This window comes from Enoplosus armatus, chromosome 19 (genome assembly GCF_043641665.1).
Source record: "Enoplosus armatus isolate fEnoArm2 chromosome 19, fEnoArm2.hap1, whole genome shotgun sequence".
Classification (NCBI taxonomy): Eukaryota; Metazoa; Chordata; class Actinopteri; order Centrarchiformes; family Enoplosidae; genus Enoplosus; species Enoplosus armatus.
In genome coordinates this window covers 3,143,185-3,163,483 of record NC_092198.1, presented here as the reverse complement: position 1 = coordinate 3,163,483, position 20,299 = coordinate 3,143,185, and the positions used below count along the sequence as shown (strand labels likewise).

Genomic DNA, 20,299 nt, shown 5'->3' with positions numbered 1-20,299 from the left:
GGATCCTTTAGAGTAACCGCAGGTCAGCAAACATGTCACCTGGATCATTGCACTTCCTCTGGCACACGCAGGACATTATCCACTGCATCTTCCACTGTATATTGGAGCCTCCCTTGCATGTGAAGTTGACCTTGATCATGCGTGACTTGTTGGGGACACAGCAGCGCTTGTCTGTGCAGACGCCGCAGTACGTGGGCTTAAACTTCTTGGTACTGGTGCAGCCCGAGAGTGTCAGCTTCTCCGCTTTCTTCGCCTGGAATTTAGGCCGGCATGTTTTTCCCTTTGCCACCTATGATGGGAAAACTATGAGTTTATTATTTATATAAAACTATGCCAATACTTGAATAGAATCTGACTAACCTTAACACTCTTTATCACGCTCTTCTCACACGGTCGCAGCAGACACAGGCGTCGGTCCTTCCTCATCTCGCATTTGCTGTTGTCGTTGTTGACGCGCACAGAGATGCCCAGGCCGCAGGTTTTGGAGCAGGTGCTCCAGGGGGTGGTCTGGATCAGACAGTTCTTCTTCCAGGCTAAAGGAGGATCCCTGTAAGCTTTCAGTATTACAGTTAAAGGGCACTGTGTCAACAACACCCTACACAAAAAAACAACTAGTCTGTGTAATAATAAATAAAAACAATGTGCTCTGTTTTTCGACAGTGACAAATCGAATTAGTGTTTCCCTGAATCAGACACATCATGAGATAGATATGTTTCATGCCAAGCGGCAAAATAAACTACACAGATACATCAACGTGGAATCTTTGGTGCTTTTAATAAAAAGCGAGTTGTCCCTCCTCCTGTTTATAACTAGAACCATCTATCTTTCTGTTTTCCTGTCTAACCACAGGCCCCCCCCCGATCCAGCTTACTTGGACAGCAATTAGCATTCCAGGCCAGACAGGCTTGCCCTTCTCCACAGGTTTACTCTACAAACACACACCTGACATGTAGGTGGTGTCCTGCTGGTGCTTCTTTGAGCTCTGGCCGCTGCGAAGGCCCGCCGGCCTGTTGCCCATCAGCGGGGCAGGGCCTAAGAGACTGGCAGGCTTCTGGATGAAAGCAGGGGTACAGCCGATGGCTCCGGCAATACACGTGCACTTGTAGAGGGGGCTGGGCTGGAAAGCTTCTCCGTTCTCATAGTGGGCCCCATTCAGGTCACAGCCCACTGCCATCATGTCTGAAAGAATGAGGGAAACATGTCAAGGCTCTGGTACTCACTAATGCAGCCAGCGTACCTCTCTTGATGATGTTGAATCTTAAAAGCTGCGTAAGACTTTTACATAAATAAATGTCATCTTTGTGTGATGGTCCAAGGACTTATATAAATATTCAGAATGGTGACTCAAAAATAATAACGTCGTAATTGCCATGTTGCAGTTGTTAGTCCAGACGATTAAAGATATTCAAAATAGCATTCAGCAGTTCATTATGAGCATGACAATTCAAATGCACAAGATTTTAATCAAATCTGGCTTTAATCTCTTTACAAAAATAAATTCTTGCAATAAAAGTAAAAAAAGAAAAGTTGGGAAATGTATACATTGTTATGTAATATACTTTCGACAGTATTTTTTAATAATGCTGTTGTTTCACAGCCCAGTACGCAATCCGTGTGGTTAAACACGTAAGATGGAAGCAAATAGACTTTAAATATGCGTCAGGTACGTGCGTGAAATGTGAGCTGTTATGTGGGTAGTGTAGGTGGCTTAATTGATTAGAATTAAAGTGTATCTCTGCCATCAGATTCTTGTTAAATGGTGGACCAAAAAACACACCTGAAACCAAGAATCTATTAAGGAGAACTGGATACCGTGTTCAAAGATGGCGCCCCATTCGTTCCTATGAAAGTTACTCTGCCTGAATGGTACAACGTAGTTTCATCATTCAGCTCAGACTTCCAAATGTTATTGGAGCGACCTTAAAGTAAAGTAAATGGTGTCTTCTAATTATTGAGATAGAGATGATGCACATAATCAACCTTTAGAGGAATGTAGCAGACCATTATTAAAGGATCGCCTCTAAGGGAGTAAGAACACGGGTAGAGCCACTCACATGCACACACTCCAACCTCGTATCTCGGCTGGTCGGCTGAGAAGTCGCAGTACATGCTCTTGTGCGGGTCACACACGTCCCTCTCGTTGCACGGCTCTCCGATCTGCCTGGCGCAGCTCTTGCAGCAGCCACACCCGTCCAGGACAGAGCTCACCCCCGGGGCGCAATGAGGTCTTTCCCGACACTTGCAGGGCCACTGGCAGAACTGCCGCCTCTCGGCCGCGGCCCGTCCATCTCGAGGAGCCAGCTGCCCATTGTTCTGAGCCCTGCTGAAGCACTGGGTGAGGAGGAGGAGGACAGAGATCCATTTTGAATGTCCTTTTGCAGTTCATTTTAGCTCACCATTTTATACTGGAGCTGTGGGGTTTTGAATTCAGACTTGCAGAGCTGGTGTTCCTTATGTAGCAAGCAAACAATTGACAACAGTTACACGTTTGTCTACATCTATGTATGGTCCATTTGTCTTCTGTTTGTCCATTCAACACTTGGGAAATCTTATCAAGCCTGCACCGACTCCAAACACTAAATCATTATCAGGAGGTAGTTGGGATCAAGCATGCCAACCCTGACCCGTTCTACCTCCTGAGCCACAGCTACCCCAGACCAAGATGTAGGTATACGACCGGGTATCTGAAAGACTCACTTCCTCTAGTGCCACCCTCAGGCCAAAATGTGAAGCTTGCACATAATATATCTCATAATATAACAGACAGTTAGAAATTGGATGAGCTCATTCATGCTCCCAAGGGGATACACAACTTAGATTTTGGTGACCCCCATGACCTTACCTTTAGTGCCCCCCTTGGGGAAAAGCCCTTAGCCCCACTATGCATCAGTATGTTCATTCCAACTAAAACTTTCATATTGTTGGCAGTTGGATTCTTGTGTAGCCCACTGACACCAGCACATATCACAGGAAATGGTGCAAATTGGTCTGATTCAATAGTAAAAAAAGTAAATAATCCCATCCGTCTTTCTGATGGACAGCTTGACTTGGTCGGTCAGAGCATGCCGAGTATGAGGTGCTTTTGTTTGAAATGCAGAAACCCTAATGGGGCACCACAGGATAATAAATTGCCTTCTCATACGTAGTTTTGCACTTCATTGAAGTGCTATTTATTCGCCATGGTCAATATTTTGTGCCAAATATTATTTGGCCCAGCTTGATGGAGAGGGATTGAAACAGGAGAGAGAATGCTCTTAAAAGTTGTAGTCTGTTTGTAGACTGACAAAAACAACCAGCCCCCTCATATCCTAATCTCTGCGATGGTTGCCAAAAGGCGATATCAGATTGCCAGATTTCATTCTCTATAATTTCTCTAACTTAATTTAAGAGCTTTGTATAGATGACAGATACCAAAAGGTAAACTTTTATTAATTAACAATTAATGTATCTGTGCGCTAAAGCTAAAAACACATCAATGAGCCACACTGTTGCACTGGATGACATGTTCCTGCATTACCATGAACACATACACCGTCCTGCTGCCCCCAAATACACCCTAGAACACTGTGGATGAATCCACCGCTGAAAATAGTCCCCTATAAATGCACTATTTCCTCCTGTTTGAGTAATGTGCACGAGAAGGTACTGTGCCCAGCTGTTTTAGGAATAACTGACCCTTTTCTAAGTAAAACTACATTTGTGAAGACCTTTTTAAAAGATGAAAGTCTTCAGTAGGAGCCTCTTGGGTGAGAGTCACAGACAGGGTGGGGAAGTGGAAGAGTTTTGTAATATTGTAATACAGTGTTGGTTTTGGTCTTTTCATGCGATTTGTTAACAACAAAAATATCCACTATATCTTTATCCTTGAAACAAGCATTAACTAAAGAAAAAAGCTGTATCATAACATTGACATATTATCTGCTGATAGCTGATATAGCTAACTTGTTAGCAAACAATTCTTAAATATTGATTTGTACAGCTTTAAGGGCATGTTTGCAATCAAAACAGCATCAAATTTAAAGGAATAGTTTGACATTTTGCTGCAAAGTTGACTTACTGTTGAATTTGTCTCCTTGTATACTTATATACATACATATACGTACAAATACAGTAAGAAGGCATTTACAATTTAAATAAATGTTGAAGTGAAAACTGCAGGTAGATCAGAGTGGTGACAGCCTAACGGCTTATAAATATTCTCGTGTTCAATCCTGTAAAACTAATATTTTTGCTTTGCTTTGCCTGGTATTTACTATGATGCAATCTTCGCATGGTGCCACTTGTGCTGCAGCTCTCCCGACTGCTCAGCGGGTCACTGAGGGTTATGCCAAAAATCTGAAGCCCGTCTGCCAGGTTTACTGAATGAGCTCATTTCATGGTGTGAAAATGAGTCCACGGGAGCTTCAAATATAAAGAGCTCAGACTTTTTTCCTGCAAGAAAGACTAACCTTATCTTTAACAAGACTAGAGTAGTTTATTTATTATTTCTGCAAGTCAGTTTTAAATAGCCGGTACTCTTCTACTGAGAGCATCTCAGTTGTGTATTTCCCTGTTGCTCCATATATATGGCAGGTGTTGAGTGCCTCCAAGTGTTGTGCTATCAGAAGCCCCAGTCTGTCTGTAGTGTTAAAACAGCAAAAGATAATTCTCTTCTTACCTGTTGAGCAAGGATGAGCAGGAGGGAACGGCAGAGAAGTGATAGCATCTCTTAAGTGAGAAGGTTTGTGCGAGCTCCGGGAGGATGCAGGGGGACGAGGGAGCTGGAAGGTGGGATCTAGAGTGCAAGGCTGGCAGAGGGAGAGAGGAATGGTGGGGAAGGGGGAGAGATTGGGAGAAGCTGACCTGTTGGAGAAGGGGACAAAGCACCCCTCTGTCTCCTCTCCAAACACACCTTTCCCCGCCTTACTGATCCACAGGGGAAATATTTATCTTCATAACTGCTGGGCCGCTCCGAGGCCTTCAAGTCCCGCCCACTTGTTTATTCTTAGTCTGCGGACCTCGCTCACATTTATCTGGGTGCAACTGTAACAGTTCAATCTGTAAAACCGTGTGCGACAGGCTGCTGTAAAGCCCTCGCTAAAGTCCATTTTCAAGAAAACGCTGTCCAGTTCGTTCTTAAATGGACAGAAAAGTAGAATTCTTGTCAGTGAATGCGTTCACTGTAAGCTGTTTGTTTAATGCGGTGCCTAAGCTCTATGGTCCCGCTTAATGTGGACTGACATGTATTTGAGGTCACATTCCATTATTATTTACACTGAGTAAAGAGGTCCCTCTCAGAGCCAGCCCTCCTCCTCCTCCTCCTCCTCCTCCTCCTCCACCCACATAAAGGCAACACCCCTTTGAGAATTCACATGGACAGACCAGAATAAAACCTGCTTGTTTGTAATGATCCTATCACTGCTGACATGACTGGATTTTTGAGGCCGATACAGATATTTGAGAGAAATCTGATAACAAAAAAAATCGGCCGCTGTTGGAGCGACGTGGCTCTACAGATGGCCAGTCCGCCACTTTGGTCCAGACTGGAATATCTCTATGACTGCTGGATGGATTGCTATGAAGTTTTGCACAGACATTCATTGTCCCTCGAGGATGAATCATAGTGACTTTGGTGATCCCCTGACCTTTCCTCTAGTGCCACCAGCAGGTCATCCGGGGAAGTATCTTAACATCTGCTGGATGGACACTAATTTCTAATCAGAAAGGTTATGTTATGTCTCGGATTCTTACAGGCGGGAGACGAGCGTTGTGTTGTTTAGACTAGATAACTAAGAGGAGACGCACACAAGTCCATCTGTGACCTTGTTTCTTGAGGCGAACTTCTACTTTAAGCAAATCTCATGTAACCACTGTTGTGTGGGGTTTGGTTCCAGGCATTTGTGGTTTTGAGTGAAATGTCTTGACAACTGTTGGATGGACTGTCATGAAATTTGGTTCAGACGTTCATGTCCCCCGTCAGCATTAATTGCAGTAACTTTGCTGATCCCATAAATTTCATTACTAAAGAATTGTGACAAAGAGATGTGCTGAGCGGAACATTTTGCAGTGTGGTGGTTTCTAAATGACTTCAAACACATATCTTTGTCATTTGCGAACTGCAATTTCTTGTTACTTATATATATATATATATATATATATCTGTGATATCTTAATATCAGCCGGCCGATTTAACAATTTGCATTTCAAGGCATTGTAGCCAACAGTCTATCATGCGCGTCGAAACACCTGCACTTTTTGTTTTCTATGTAAAAGCCCACACACTGGGGGTGTCTTTACACACTTTAATTCCAGAAAAGCAGCAATTATATCCTCCTGAGACCCGGCCCATTCATTTATGTCCTTTATAATGGACATTTTGTTCACCTATATCTTTCTTAAGTATTTGGAGCCAAATAAGCCCTATAGTATTCTGTAGGGGACATCCTGGGCTTTCCAGTGATGTGTCATGTGATGGGTTTGCATGCTGGGAACTTTACTTTTTTCCTCTATCAAGATGGCTGCCATACCAACAACCACATTTTATGGAAAGAGGAGAGGCAAGTCAAATATTCTTTATCTATTGCTATTTTTACCATGATAATTATATATATTCTTGTTCATAAACATGTTAAGAACAATATTTTTACATCTGAAAACAGTTTCATTATTTCTGTTTTGAAATAACAGGCATTTAATGAATGTCAACTGTAGTGGACACCAGGACCATTTTAATGTATTTAATGACTGCACATTGTTGTATGAGAAAGAAGTGAAGCAGAGAGGATTCTATACCGGATAGTAGAGGGAGATTCAGATTTGGAGCTTTCAGATGAGGAAAAGGATGAGGAGGATGAGTATCAGCCTGTGATAGGTGAAGATGATGATGAAGAAGGAGAGGAAGAAGATGCAGGAGAATCTGATGAGAGTCAGAGGCAGAGAGGGAGCAGCAAAGTCGTTGTACTCTTTGGGCCACGACTAACTTGTATGTTTTATTTAGTTTCAGGCTAATGTATTACATTTTATGATCATGTTAGATTATTATTAAAATAAAAAATATATTTTAAAAAATTAAAATTGTAAGGTGTTTTTTTAGGCCCAAATAGATAGGAAATCACACAAAAACAGAAATCGTAAGACACTTTTTTCCCTTGGTTCTCAGGAGGATATCACAGTCACTCCCAGGCATCCCGCCTTGACAACTACTTCTGTCTATAAGTAATGTAAAAATTGAAGAAAGAGGCATATGGCTAAACTTTATGTTCCCACAGAGCTCCTCGGAAGTGTGTGACTGCGTGATGCAGCAGCAGATAAAATCTTCAGGTCTGTGCAGAGCGATGCGGAGACTTTAACCTTCCTCAGTATATACACGAAACAAATCAAAATGAATGCTTTGTTAACTGATGATGGTGAAATTAATACATTTTTTTTTCATTTTGGAATATTTCTGAGGTAACCCACAGACCGGCATCGAAAGGTAAATAAAGCGAGTTAATCCACTCTCTAGTATAAAACCTACTTTGTTCCCACTTGAAGGGTTCTCTAACTGAACAAGCTGTGAATTTATCGTGTTCACTGTAAACCTTTTCACTCGTCTGATGCTTTTTTTAAATTTTATTTTTATGGTGCCTTTGCACATCTCGCCAGGGGACAACAGATGACAGTTAGCCTTTTAAGCTTAATCTGGCTCGTTTGCAGTTGATCGTGAGTATTGTGATCAACAGAACAAGACCAGTAAATTAAATACAATGGTACATTTACATACAGGCACATGCAGTTTGCACCAGTGGACACATGAATTTCTCCTGGGATTTGTGGCAGGCGTGCATAAATTGAGCTATCTTTAAGAAACAGCCCCACAACGCAAGGTTTTATGGGTATGAGGAAATAGCCAGCCATTGTTCTCCATCTTTGGAGAACCTAGCATTGCTGACTTTCAGGAGGCCAAACCGCTCACCAGACAGAATGTCGTTAAATCAGCAGCAGGGAATTTAAAGAATGCTCAGTGGCATGTCCTAACAATGCCAATACACATCTGTTGTTAGACTTTGTTGTAGCTTTCAATGATTCAGTTGATGTGCAGACTCCTCATTAAACTAATTATCTTAAGAGTGAAGTGGATTAGAGTCCTTCCTGGAGAGAAAGCAAATAAGCATATTTCCCAAAATGTTATTGAATTAAATGTCCCCTCCCTCTGTGGTGGTTTTGTGTGAGGCTGGAGCCGGTTGACAGAGGACTAATTGTCTTTTCCTGTGCTTGAGGGCGGGTGTCCCACCTTTAAAGATAATTATGCTCTTTGTTTGATCTTACACTCTGCATCCTGCAAGGTTTGTTTGTCCAGCATTCCAGCTTTGTTTCCACTACCAGGGTGTAAGCTTCTCTCTCTTGAAACTAGAATTGATTTAAAGATGTTGCACTACAGTTTAGGATAGGAACTTGCCAATAATTCTAGATTATTGTTCACAAAGACAGTACAATTATTCCCCAACCAGAAAGCCTGGATGAATAGAAAGGTGTCACAGGAGAGTGTTCCCACCTGCTTCAAGGCAGCCGCCATGGTTCATGTCCCAAAAAGGTCTGCGGTGTCTAATCTAAACGACCACCACTCGTGAAGTGCTTTGAGAAACTGACAACATCCCAGCCAGCCTGGACCCTCACCAGTTTGCTTTCAGAGCCGACAGATCCACAGAGGATGTCGTCTCCGTCTTCACACACCTTGAAAATAGCAACACCTACATCAGAATGCTGTTTGTTGATTTCAGCTCGCAGCACTCTGGACAACTGCAACAGGATATTGGACATCCACACAAACAGACCAACACATTAGTCCCCAGGGCTGTGTGCTCAGCCCCCTCTCTGCTCAGCCAGATTACAAACAATGCAGAGAATTCCTATCGGGAGGGAATCAACAGTCTTGCAGAGAACAACCTACTGCTCAACGTTAGCAAGAACCAAGGAGCTGATCATTGATTTTACATCAGTGGAGCTGAGGTGGAGCAGGTGAACAGTTTCATAGTCATCACATATCTCCACGCTGGTAAAGAAAGCTCAGAAGCTCCTGTATTTCTTAAGGAGGCTTAAGAAGGCAAAATTCCTGCGCCAAGTTCTTGTTAACTTTTACAGAGAAGCAATAGAAAGCGTCCTGACGGGAAATTACATTATTAATTAGTTATTATAAATTGGCATGAGATCGGCCCAGGACAGGAGGGCCTTGCAGCGTGCGATTAAAACTGCTCAGAACGTCGTTGGTACCCATCTACTGAGAATCAGTGTCTGCACAAGGCCCAAAGGACGGAGGATCTTTAATGCAACCAGCGAGGAAGTCAAGCAGAAGTGGTTCATGTGTGTTCACTTCTAGTTTTTCTAGCCTTGTCAGGCAAAATCAGATCAAGATTTTTAAAACATCTGCATATTTTGATTTCTTATGAAAGAGTTGGCCTGAATTTTCCTTGTTTTTAACAACCTGCGCTAAAGAATTGCAAGCATCCCCATTCAGGACACACCTTTAATGCAAAGGGACGTACTACTTGTGCATCCGTTGGGGTTTTGGGGCTAAAATTTTCATGTGGCTTAATACTGTATATATGGGGAACACAAAGCAATTACTGAAACACTATATTCAGAGACCAGATCTGATTACCCCTGTAGCAGATCATTATCTGGGCCATGCTATTCCTAGCCTATGCTTTTCAAGGCATTAAGAAAGTGAACTGACCTGAGCAAGGTGGCAATCAAGCTAGACTTGAGTTTTCTTGACACAATACGTTGGAGATGACTCTCGTTTGATCTGTCGTTTGTTCTTTTGGGTGTGATTTGTTTAGATTTAACCACAAGATGGTGCTACAATGTGTAAAGCAGAGAAGGGCAACAAGTCAGGTGACAGACTAATTACGATAATATGTGATGCCCAGTGTGTCGTCGACCCATCATTCCTGTTTGGTACCTGATGTAAGCCGAAACACTGTGCTTTGATTCAGCATAGTGCTGTTTGATAGATGAAGAAAGAAATCTCTGACAGTCGCCTGTGGGCGCTCCTCCTCCTTCAAGCAAGAAAAATATAAGTGTCGCCAGACTTATTCATTAGCTCTGGCACCAGAGTGTTTGAATGTGTTTCAGTCCGGGCCTATGATGTAATGTCTATCCCTGGGGGACACTTGTTTTGCAACATGCGCCACTCACTCTCTTTACTCACTCACTTTACTCTATTTTCTGCTTTGCACTGAATGGAGGTCTTGTTTTTAAACGTGTGTCAGTACGTACTAAGTTGCCTCTGCACCGAGTTGACCGTATTCATGAAATTGCTCTTTAACTGTGACTCTTTCCTGCCGTGTTTTCGCTTTGGGAATATAAACCCTTGAATAGGATTTCATGTATTGACCCTTCACAGTATGAGACTGGAACAGTGGAGCCCCACACCTCATGCCAAGCGGCAGTCCTCTCAGATTACCCCCGGGAGCTCTGTTCCAGTTTTGTGAATGGTTTTGATCATGATGTCTGCTTTGAGGCTCACCGGGAGAGAGAATCACCCTCGTGTTCAAACTATGCAACAGTAGCTCAAGCCAAGAGATGCCGGATAAGGCAGAGAAATGGGAGCTAGTGATGACGGCAGCCTTAATCCTGCCCTGCTGCATTTATCTACTACTTTTGTGTCACCAGCTTAGACGCTCACTCCCCCCACAAGGCATCCCATGTCAGATGAATTGCTGAATACCAGTTGGAATGTGCATGTCTTTTAGCCGGTCTTAATGTCCTGCTTTGAACAACTGAACAAGTTTGACAGCTGAAATACAAAGGCCATTTGATACCTTTTAGTATTTTCTCAGAAACAACGTAAACATGAGAAGTTTATAGCAATGCAAAGGTGTTTTTCCTGCTCCTTTTGTCTGCAGCCCATAAAATTCCCGAGTGAGGCCCGTTTTGTCACAAACGGGTTATCTAAGATGAATCTTATGAAACTTTTTGAGCGAGAGAAGGCGGAGAAAAAGACAAAAGCAGCTGCTCAGCCGTCATCACACAGCAGCTCCTCCCACAGAGAGCAAACACCTCCCTCCTGCTTTAGTTCACTCCCATCACCCTGAGGTTAAATCACCCTCAGACAGCTCCACAGTTCACTACAGACAGCCACAGGTTGCTGTCAGACTGGATCACAACACAGGTGTGACTGTATCTGAGAGAGGATTCTTTCTATGCCTGTTAATCATCAGCCTAGCACACATTCATTTCAGTGTTTTATCCAGACATTTTAATGACGCTTGGCTCTCTGCCTTTAGCTGCTTACGCATCTTTGGCAGCTCTGTTTTATGAGCACTTTTGGACCTTCTGAAACAGACCTGATCAGTTACAGAGTGACACGTTTTAAGTGTGCATCTACAAAAAGCCAGAGAAATGAATTTTGATGAAATTCTCTGTCTTATTGGAGGCTTTGGGAAGTTCCAGAAGATCTTGTATGTATGGATCTGTGTACCTCAGATCTTTTTGGCATTCCATATGCTGATCTCTGTCTTCACCGGGGCTGTTCCTCCACATTTATGCCGCTCCTCGCGGCCCTCAGCAGGCGATCCGGCCTCTTCGAACTTCAACCTCAGCCTTCCGTTCGCTCCTGATGGCCGGTCTGAGCTATCCTGCATGGTCCCCTTGAACCACAGCGCTTCTGTAGCTCTTGGCGATGGACACCCTACTGGGAGCTGCCAAGGGGGCTGGGAGTACAGCACAGAGACCTTCCAAAGCACCATAGTAACTGAGGTGAGTGAAAAACTGAATATCTACATTTTCACCTGATGTGTTTGACATGAGGACTCCGTGCAGCTCAGGAATGTGGACTGGCTTAGCAGTCTTTTACAATGCGCTCTGGTGATATCCGAGACAGACTGACGGTTGAGAGATTGACTCCCGCACTGCAGGCATCTTCTAGGCCTTCCCTCACACCCTGCCACCCTGCCAGGTTTTGTAACGCATGAACCAGAGGGGTGTGCCGCAGGAACGGTTACATGACCAAGATGATGCAATTGGACAAAGCAGTGCCACATGTGGCAATCGGCTGCAGTGACCACAGTCACTGGGACCTTGATGGGAAGATGCCCAGGGCTCTGTAACATTCCAGCTACGGATAATATAAGGGCCCTTAGCGGTATATTCTGTAGAGGATTTCCAACGGAGAAGTTCTCGTATGAAGGTCACAACCTCAAGAACAAAGGCTGGGGTTTAAATCTAGCCGTGACACGTGCCTTTATTAAAAGACTAAGCCTTTTTACATTGTATACTTTTGATCCAATTAGTTTTGGTTTCACATTGCAATCCCCCCGGGGATCAGTAAAGTATTTCTGATTCTGATTGCACACTAAAGAACTATACAGGACATACCCACTGTAACAGGTAGGTATGGGACCCAATCGCAGCACAGATACAGGCAGGTATGGTGCAGGTCTTGCTTCTGGCCGTTAACCCCCAGAGGCTCCGTGGTGAGTCGATGCAGGTAATCACCAAACAGCCCAGGGGAGAGGCAGACAGAAACCGGGAACGGAGAGGCGAAGCTCGTGGTGACGGAGACGGAAGGCTGAGGTGATATCCGGGGCAGCGACGAGGCAGGATGGTCACAGGCAGGCAGGGTCGAAACCGGGAGATCAGTCCAATAAACACGGAAAAGTCTTGCATGGCGAACAAAGAACAACCTGGCAACAGGTGAGTGGAGAGGGGCAGCCTAAATACCTGGCTGATTGCCTGGTGACAAGCAGCAGCGGGAGCAGGTAGCTGAGAGTAGGTGTGGCTGGTAATCAGGTGAGGCAGACATGAATGTGCAATCAGCCTGCAATCAACAGATATCTTACATGAAGGTGGTGCTCATGCAGTGTCCAGCATAGAAATGGTTCACGGTCAGGAATCTGCCCTTTTGAATGAAATGGAAATGGAAATGATGGCCTAATGGTGGTGCAAGAAAGGTCACGGAGACCTAAAATCATTAGGATTCATCCCTTGGAGACCATGAATGTCCACTGCTAATTTCATGGATTAAAAGAAAGGTCAGGGGTCATGAAAATCACCCTCTTGACCCACAATTTTTCGGCAGGTACAGGATTTACTTCTCAGACTAAACAGGTAAAAAATACCACTATGAAAAACGTTTTCATTGAAATGCTTTCCTGTGCCTCTTCGCAGTGGGACCTGGTTTGTGATAGTGCCAGCCTGAACAACATGGGCTCCTCCTTCTACATGTTTGGCCTCCTGGTTGGAGCTGTTGTGTTTGGGAGCTTAGCTGATAAGTAAGACATAACACCCATCCATCTCCAGAGCACTATTGAATAGATCACGTAACTTCTTACCACTTATTTGCTTTTGTCTTCTGCATTACTTCCTAGAATTGTTACTTATAATTCATCATGTGCTGTCTTAGCATTTTGCACATGTAGAATAAGTTGTGTTTACATGGAATGACCACGTTCAGAAATGTCTTTTTCTTGATCCAGGTACGGTCGCAGGATCATCATCCTCGTCAACCTGGCCAGCCAGGCTGTCTTTGGGGTTGCCGCTGCTTTCGCCCCTAATTTCTACGTCTACACTGCCCTTCGCTTTATGGTTGGAACGTCCATCTCTGGTGTTATCATGAATGCCTTTGTCCTAGGTCAGTGTCTTGTAGACTATCTGTGATCTCTGCATCTTAAGTCAACGGATTCATTTCAAGTCCAATGATGAAACATCAAATAAAACAAGATGTGATTACGCTACGATGCTATGCTTTGAAAGGGTTTATCTTGATTTAAAGGGTTTTTTTTCCACTCAAATTGTATTGCGGTATCTATCCAGGCAGATTGGTTTGATTTTGTTAACCATGCTTTTGAGACATCCAACTATGAGACTTATGCTGCCACCCCAGTACAGTGGAAGGGAGTGGAAGTACTTTACAGCATTGAAAAATTTCCATGTGTTAAACTCCATAGCACCGTGTCTTTCCAGAAAGAATGTCGCATGTACTCAAGATAAATCACAGACCTCACTGTTTTCATTAGCAGCTGTTTGCCTAATGAAAACTATTGACAGATTTACAGTTTTACTGATTTGCAGGTTAAGAAAGAGAAATTGGGAGCACGTGTCTCAGCAGTGGATACCTCAAACCTCCGGCAAAATACACCAAAATCTGTCTGTACACGTACAAAAGTCTGAGAAAATAACCCTGATGATGTAATGTGGGTTGTGGAATGGACTGGGTTGATACGGCTATATAGTTTCTTTAAAAGTTATTGTGTTTGCATACAGTATGCTGTGTAATTCATGCGTCCCTGTCCTGGTTGTGTCTCTCATACAGGCACAGAGTGGACAGGATCTAAGCAGCGGATGTTGGCTGGTATAATCACTGACTACTTCTTTGGCTTTGGTTACATTCTGCTGGCCGGAGTGGCGTACCTCATAAGAGACTGGCGTAAACTGCAGCTGGCCATCTCAGCGCCTGGTTTCCTCTTCATCTTCTACATCTGGTGGGTAGTCAGCAGAGTGACCCAGATTTTATGCAGTGCGGACTGTACAGACAGGCCGAGGGAGAGTTTCCAAAAAATGACTTCAACAGTATCTCGTAGAAAATCAACCGCAGGCTGTCTGGATTGTGTTGTGCTTGTTTTTTATGAAAGTCTGTGATGAAGGATATCACTTTTCATTCCCTATGATTGGAAACAAAATGTGTAGCAAATGCTTAATGTCATGCATGATTGATGCCACACTCCTTTAGCAGTACAGAAAAAAATGCACTGACCTACTTTGAGGAGTATCTCCCCGTTTGTCTCTTGCTATAGATTTTACTTATCACACTTGTTTTTACTCGTCAAACACAACTGATAACCTGAATAACGGCTGCATTCCATTTAAGAGTCCCAGTGTTAGCTAGCGTTATTACTTACACCTGCCCTTTTTCTTGCTATTACAAGTCTATCAGAGCACAGTGGCTCAAGCACAGGTGTTTGTAAGTAGGTCACGTGAGCAATTTGTCTTTACATTTGCAGGGTTTTGCCAAAGTCAGCTCGCTGGTTGATGGCCAATGACAGAAAAGAGGAAGCGTGGGAACTGATCATGAAAGCTGCGCAGATGAACGGGAAGCCCCTCACTAAAGATTTGGAGATGTGTCAGGTAGAGATGCAACATATTTTTATTATTTACTCTGGATATATGGAGTCTATGGATATTTTTGATTTACTGGTCAGTTGTGTAGTCTTTTCAAACTGTGAACAATAATAACAAATACCCATTACACCTTTGCTAAACCCCCCCCCCCCCCCCCCCCGTTAATAACTGCTGCTACGCCTCTCAAGCTCACACTTCTCATATTCCAGTTTACAGTGATAACGGTGGCAAATGCTTAGTCTTTTTAGGGACAATAAGTCAATAAGCATCTTGTTTTTCGCCAGCGACCGTCGATTTAGTCAGCTGAAACTGTCAACTGATGTTAGCGAACATTAGCACCATGAGTTGTTGGAAAACACTGCTTTTATTTAACGTTTCCAGCTAACTTATCTCAACTTATGAAACAAGTAAAAAATAAAAAAAGTGCCTTGAATAAGTGCAGAAGACATGGAAGTAAAGAAACAGCGTCATTCTTGTATTGCAGTGTAGAGCTGAAAAGATATTTTGTTCCAACATAACGCTGTTTGGCTGCTTAGCTTACATTCCTGTTCACCACACTGTCTCTGATGATGGTGGCTGAGGTTGCTGGAGTCCTAAAAATACCCACAAATTCTACCAGCCTCCAGGACCAGCTTCCTCACAGTGGGGAAATACCACACATTGGATGTGTTAGTCTGTCTTTTTCAATATGTCTAAAGTAGTTAGTGAATGTTGAAACCTTTTTATTGCTGTGGGTAGTAAGCCCGTTGGCCAAACATGCTAAAGTTTTCAGTTTATGTTAGAGCAGATTTACATTGTTTAGTCTATTCCTTACGCTTTTAATGTTGTGTTTTTAGTTTGGAAAGGCTATAAATAAACAGTCTTTAAATGCAGTATCGCTCTTATTACATCGCTATGATTGGACAATCGTTTTGGGGGAGGGGTTTAGCTAACGGTCAGGTGCTTACTTATAGAGTGCTGCAGGGGAGGACGTATTTCTGTAGGCCGACCCGGAGGTTAGCATCGCCCTGATTCCCTTGACAAAAAGCCGATGGGATGTTTCCATCAGATTTTGGATTATTGCAGAAAATAAGCTCTGTGGCAAACAAAGGTTTATGATACTTAATCTAATCTTCACTAATGAACTCCACTTTTATGACTTTTGAAGCATAAATGGAATCGCCAGAAGTAAAAAGCTAACGTTAGGCTATAAAGGAACTACACCACGGTCGCATTACTTCAACGTCACCACCACTGAGCTTCACTTTTAAGAGACTATAGATAGATATAGATATAGAGTATAAACACAACGAGGCTGTGAAGGCGGACTAGTTGAGTTGATGACTTTCTGTGTTGGGCGTTAATGTCCACGACCACCTCTGTAGTCTCATTTAGACACTTGTTAGCAAGCGCCTTTTTTAAGACACGTAAAAGCTCCAAAATTGGAGAAAACCACAGACCATTTCAGGCATCTCACCAAAAACCCACTGACTTCGAGACGAGGGAGCCGGAAGTGTACAAATGCTAACTCATTTCAGGGTTTTAGGACTCATTCCTGCGGCACTCTAACAGGAAATGACACAAAGGCAAGCGAGCAAAATGCAGCAGTTGTAAACATTATGGTGGTAAATGATAGATTAACGTCAAAATCCTGATTTGTTGATCATCTGCACAATTCTGAACAGTTCCTCCTGCTTCAGTAGCAGCGACAGTGCACCAACTGTTAGTTACCAACATAGTTACTCCACTATCAAACAACTGGCTCACACTGAAGCAGCCATTGTTACTTTGCATAAATGTTTCCATGGCTCATTATCATTTAAGCATGCAAACTACTTAAACAGTGGTGTTTGGTCACTTTTATAACCCTAACTCCAGAGTGTCTCACTCACTGTTTAAACAGGTCTATAAAATTGAAGGGAAAACAAAGGTGAAGAAAAAACACTCCTTCGTAGACCTGCTTCGAACCCCCAAAATGAGGAAGCAGTCTTTGATTGTTTTTTATCTCTGGTGAGTATGAGCAGAGCGCTATCTTTCTCTGTTACGTCACTTTCAAAACTTCAAACCTGAATCTGCAAATGCATCCTTGTCTCCAGCATCTTTTAGCCTCTGATACACTGAGCGCGTATATATATATATATATATATATATATATATATATACTATGGGAACCGTTCAAGATGTGTTTCCACAAGGCAGAAACTGCTGTTCTGTTATGCTGCAGTAATGCTTTTTTATTTTTTTAGTGTTATACAATGACTCACCCAAACAGCAGAACTTTTTAGCCCAGGTATAAAACAGGAAGGACGCCCTCCCACTTTTGTAACAGTCTGGAACTTTTCCAGCCCCTTTTTGCCACCAGTTGTCAAAGCTGTGTTCAAGCTCACTCCTCTCTATGTACATTTAAGTCATCTTACAAATGCTACACACAAAAAGCCCGCATCCTCGCATCCATCCCCCCAAAAAAACAAGCGACATCATTTCCTTTGGTTTTCTGCATAAAACGCAGTGACCTGTAACACAGCGTGGCTTGAGTATTCTTCCCTGCGTCTAGACGAGCTGGCGTTCCGTCACCGAGGATGAAACCAAACCTCCATTTAACTAAGAGAGCAAACGCAAAGTAACGATGTAGGATCAGCAGGTGAACATCCTCGAGTTAAACAGAACAGTTGAAAACGAGTCCAACAATGGGGGATTAGCGACAGATCATTAGGAACGCTGGAATGCACATGTGCAGCTCGTTTATGGTAACGAGCCTGCAAAGAGCTGCAGAGGAGCGCCCACTCGCAGAGCTGTACTGGCACCTTTGAAATACCATTAGGACGGTATTTAAAATGTTACTCGCCTCGACTCTAGGCACTTTTATTTTTATTGAAGTGAAGTTGTTGGAAAGTGCTGACCACACTGTGGGCTGCTCTGCCTGTTTTAGAGACTGTGATATCTCAGCAGGGACTGTCATTAAAGCCCATCTCAAAGTGAGACAGGTAAAACCATCAGAATCATCCGCACATGCTAACTCTGAGACGAGTGCTTAGATGTAGAACATAAGGTTCTTTGTTCTCATCTGTCTGCTGCATGCAGGGAGAGGGTGTGGGTCATGTGACGAAGGTAACGAAGAGGTGAAGGTGAACTGCGTGAAAGTACTTTTCTACTTTTTTTTCCCCCACGTGTCTCAGGTTCGCCAACGTGCTCGTGTACTACGGCCTGTCCCTCAACATTTCTGACTTTGGAATGAACATCTATCTGACCCAGATGATCTTTGGCCTGGTAGAGATGCCCGCGCGCACCATCACCCTGTTCACCCTCAACCGCTCCCGCAAGATCTCCCAGCTAGCTTTCCTGGCGGTGGGTGGCACCGCCTGCCTGCTGACCATCTTCATCCCCGCTGGTATGAACGCGCTCATGTGCATTTTAGCGACATACATTAGTGGGAAATAAGCTTGTTCCGTGTTTTACAGTCTGTCGGAAAGCTTTTCCCTCACTTTTCTTTTCCCTCTCCTCTAGACCTGTCTGTCATTAAAACTGTGCTGGCCATGATTGGGAAGTTTGGAATCACAGCCTCTCTTTCCATTATTTACGTCTACTCAGCTGAGGTGTTCCCCACTGTTATCAGGTGAGTGTCCACCCACCCCCCACCCCCAACACCCCTGTGTGTTCCTCACGATTTAGCGGCCTTTACTAAAACCGGAACCTCTCTGGTTTGGCAATGTCCCTGAATGACCTGGGACAGGTTGTGTGATTTTTCTGTGGTTTATGACCGTGTCAGGTGCTCGTTTTGAAATGAAGCCAGCTGTGATGATGTTGTTATTGAGGTCGCGATGCCAAAAAAGCCACTTGACTCAAAGCAATCAGCAGTCTGTACTTATTGTCCAGTGATTTACACACTAAACTTTATGGAACAGAGATAACGTTTTGGCAACTTGTCAGCAAACGACAAGCTGTTACTCTTATGGTATCCTTGAGCGCTGCAGCAGAAGTCTTGCTGGACTGTTTTTGACAATTTTCTATTCAATTTTCTAAAAAAAAAAAAAAAAAAATCATCTCCTGATGAGAGTATAAAACATAGAATAAGATCCTTGTGGGATTATTTTAATCTAAAGAAATGCAAGTAGTTAAATACTATACATATGTTGAATAATGTAAATATAATTGCATTGGCCACATTCAGAAGACATTAGCTCAAATGAGTCTTATTATAAACGGCTTCAGTTTGATGCAGTGGGAACTATTTTGGATTGTGGCCCTGTTTGTCTGATAGATTTCATGTGTTGTTTTCCAGAGCAGTACATACAAACCAGATGCTGGAACATCAGCCTGAAGGAGCAGCTGTGTTAATGTTATTGTTTGCAGACTGACACCATCCACACACACTGTGTCAATGCTTTTGAGGTATATGGTTTCACTAAAGGGCATCTGCATTAAAGTTTAATCCAAGTAATGAGGGCCCCCCCCTCATCTTTAAATATAAAAATTTGTCCCATATTGATCCTGAAATGATCAGTTGCTGTTCATGTTGGGTACCTCAAGACCAGACGGAGTACTTTAACAGTTACTGGGAGGAATATAATCACACACACAGGATTACAAATGTGTAAAAATGCCATATAATGGCTGCAACTAACAATTATTTTCATCCTCGATGGATATTTTCTTGATTAATTGCTTCTACAAATGTTAGAAACTAGAGCAAAACGACCATCACGGGTCCAAGGTGACGTCTTCACATGGCTTCTTTTGTCCGACCAACAGTCCACAACACAAAGATATTCAGTTTACTATCGCAAAGACAAAAGATAAGACACGTCCTCATCATTGAGAAGCTGTAGAACTAGGTAATGTTTACTTGAATAATGTCTGCATCACGAGGACGTTTGAGCTGGATCACCTGTCAGTTCCAGGTCAACACCACAAAGTTCCATCGGTCTTGTTGCTGATTAAGATCAATATAGAAGAAAGATTTCTCTGATGGCTCTAGATTTGCTTTCCTTTAGGCTCTGACTGTCTTCTCACTCCTCCGTCACTCACAGACAAAATGGGATCGGTATAGGCTCCATGTGTGCCCGGACCGGAGGAGTCCTGGCTCCCATGATGTACCTTCTGAGGAGCATCAGTCCGCAGGCTCCCATGGTCGTCTGTGGTCTCTGCCCTCTGCTGGGCTCGGCCCTCACCCTGCTGCTGCCTGAGACAGCCCATAGGCCCCTGCCTGACACCATCGAAGACGTGGAGGGGTCCAGCCTCTAG

General features: G+C 43.4%; 2 protein-coding genes across 2 annotated transcripts; one reads left to right on the top strand and one right to left on the bottom strand.

Moving 5' to 3' along the window:
• Positions 1-7: 7 nt before the first annotated feature.
• ccn6 (cellular communication network factor 6) lies at positions 8-4,706 on the bottom strand. Its single transcript, XM_070926201.1, has 5 exons — positions 4,659-4,706; positions 2,056-2,332; positions 944-1,180; positions 361-533; positions 8-289 (listed from the first exon to the last, which is right to left on the bottom strand). Exons 1-5 carry the CDS (start codon positions 4,704-4,706, stop codon positions 8-10), a joined length of 1,017 nt encoding a protein of 338 aa, XP_070782302.1.
• Positions 4,707-11,362: 6,656 nt separating this feature from the next.
• On the top strand, positions 11,363-20,299 carry LOC139302389 (solute carrier family 22 member 6). Its single transcript, XM_070926067.1, has 9 exons — positions 11,363-11,719; positions 13,130-13,233; positions 13,438-13,592; positions 14,274-14,442; positions 14,962-15,085; positions 16,962-17,068; positions 18,235-18,446; positions 18,563-18,671; positions 20,086-20,299. Exons 1-9 carry the CDS (start codon positions 11,363-11,365, stop codon positions 20,297-20,299), a joined length of 1,551 nt encoding a protein of 516 aa, XP_070782168.1.

Excerpts from the sequence above, each read along its gene's own strand:
- ccn6 (XM_070926201.1), bottom strand. The coding sequence starts at position 4,706 with ATGCTATCACTTCTCTGCCGTTCCCTCCTGCTCATCCTTGCTCAACAG. Across the intron at positions 1,181-2,055 it reads CGAGGTTGGAGTGTGTGCAT|ACATGATGGCAGTGGGCTGT; the intron begins GTGAGTGGCTCT and ends TCATTCTTTCAG. Across the intron at positions 290-360 it reads GCGTGATAAAGAGTGTTAAG|GTGGCAAAGGGAAAAACATG; the intron begins GTTAGTCAGATT and ends TTCCCATCATAG.
- LOC139302389 (XM_070926067.1), top strand. The coding sequence starts at position 11,363 with ATGAATTTTGATGAAATTCTCTGTCTTATTGGAGGCTTTGGGAAGTTC. Across the intron at positions 13,234-13,437 it reads TTTGGGAGCTTAGCTGATAA|GTACGGTCGCAGGATCATCA; the intron begins GTAAGACATAAC and ends TTCTTGATCCAG. Across the intron at positions 18,672-20,085 it reads GTGTTCCCCACTGTTATCAG|ACAAAATGGGATCGGTATAG; the intron begins GTGAGTGTCCAC and ends CGTCACTCACAG.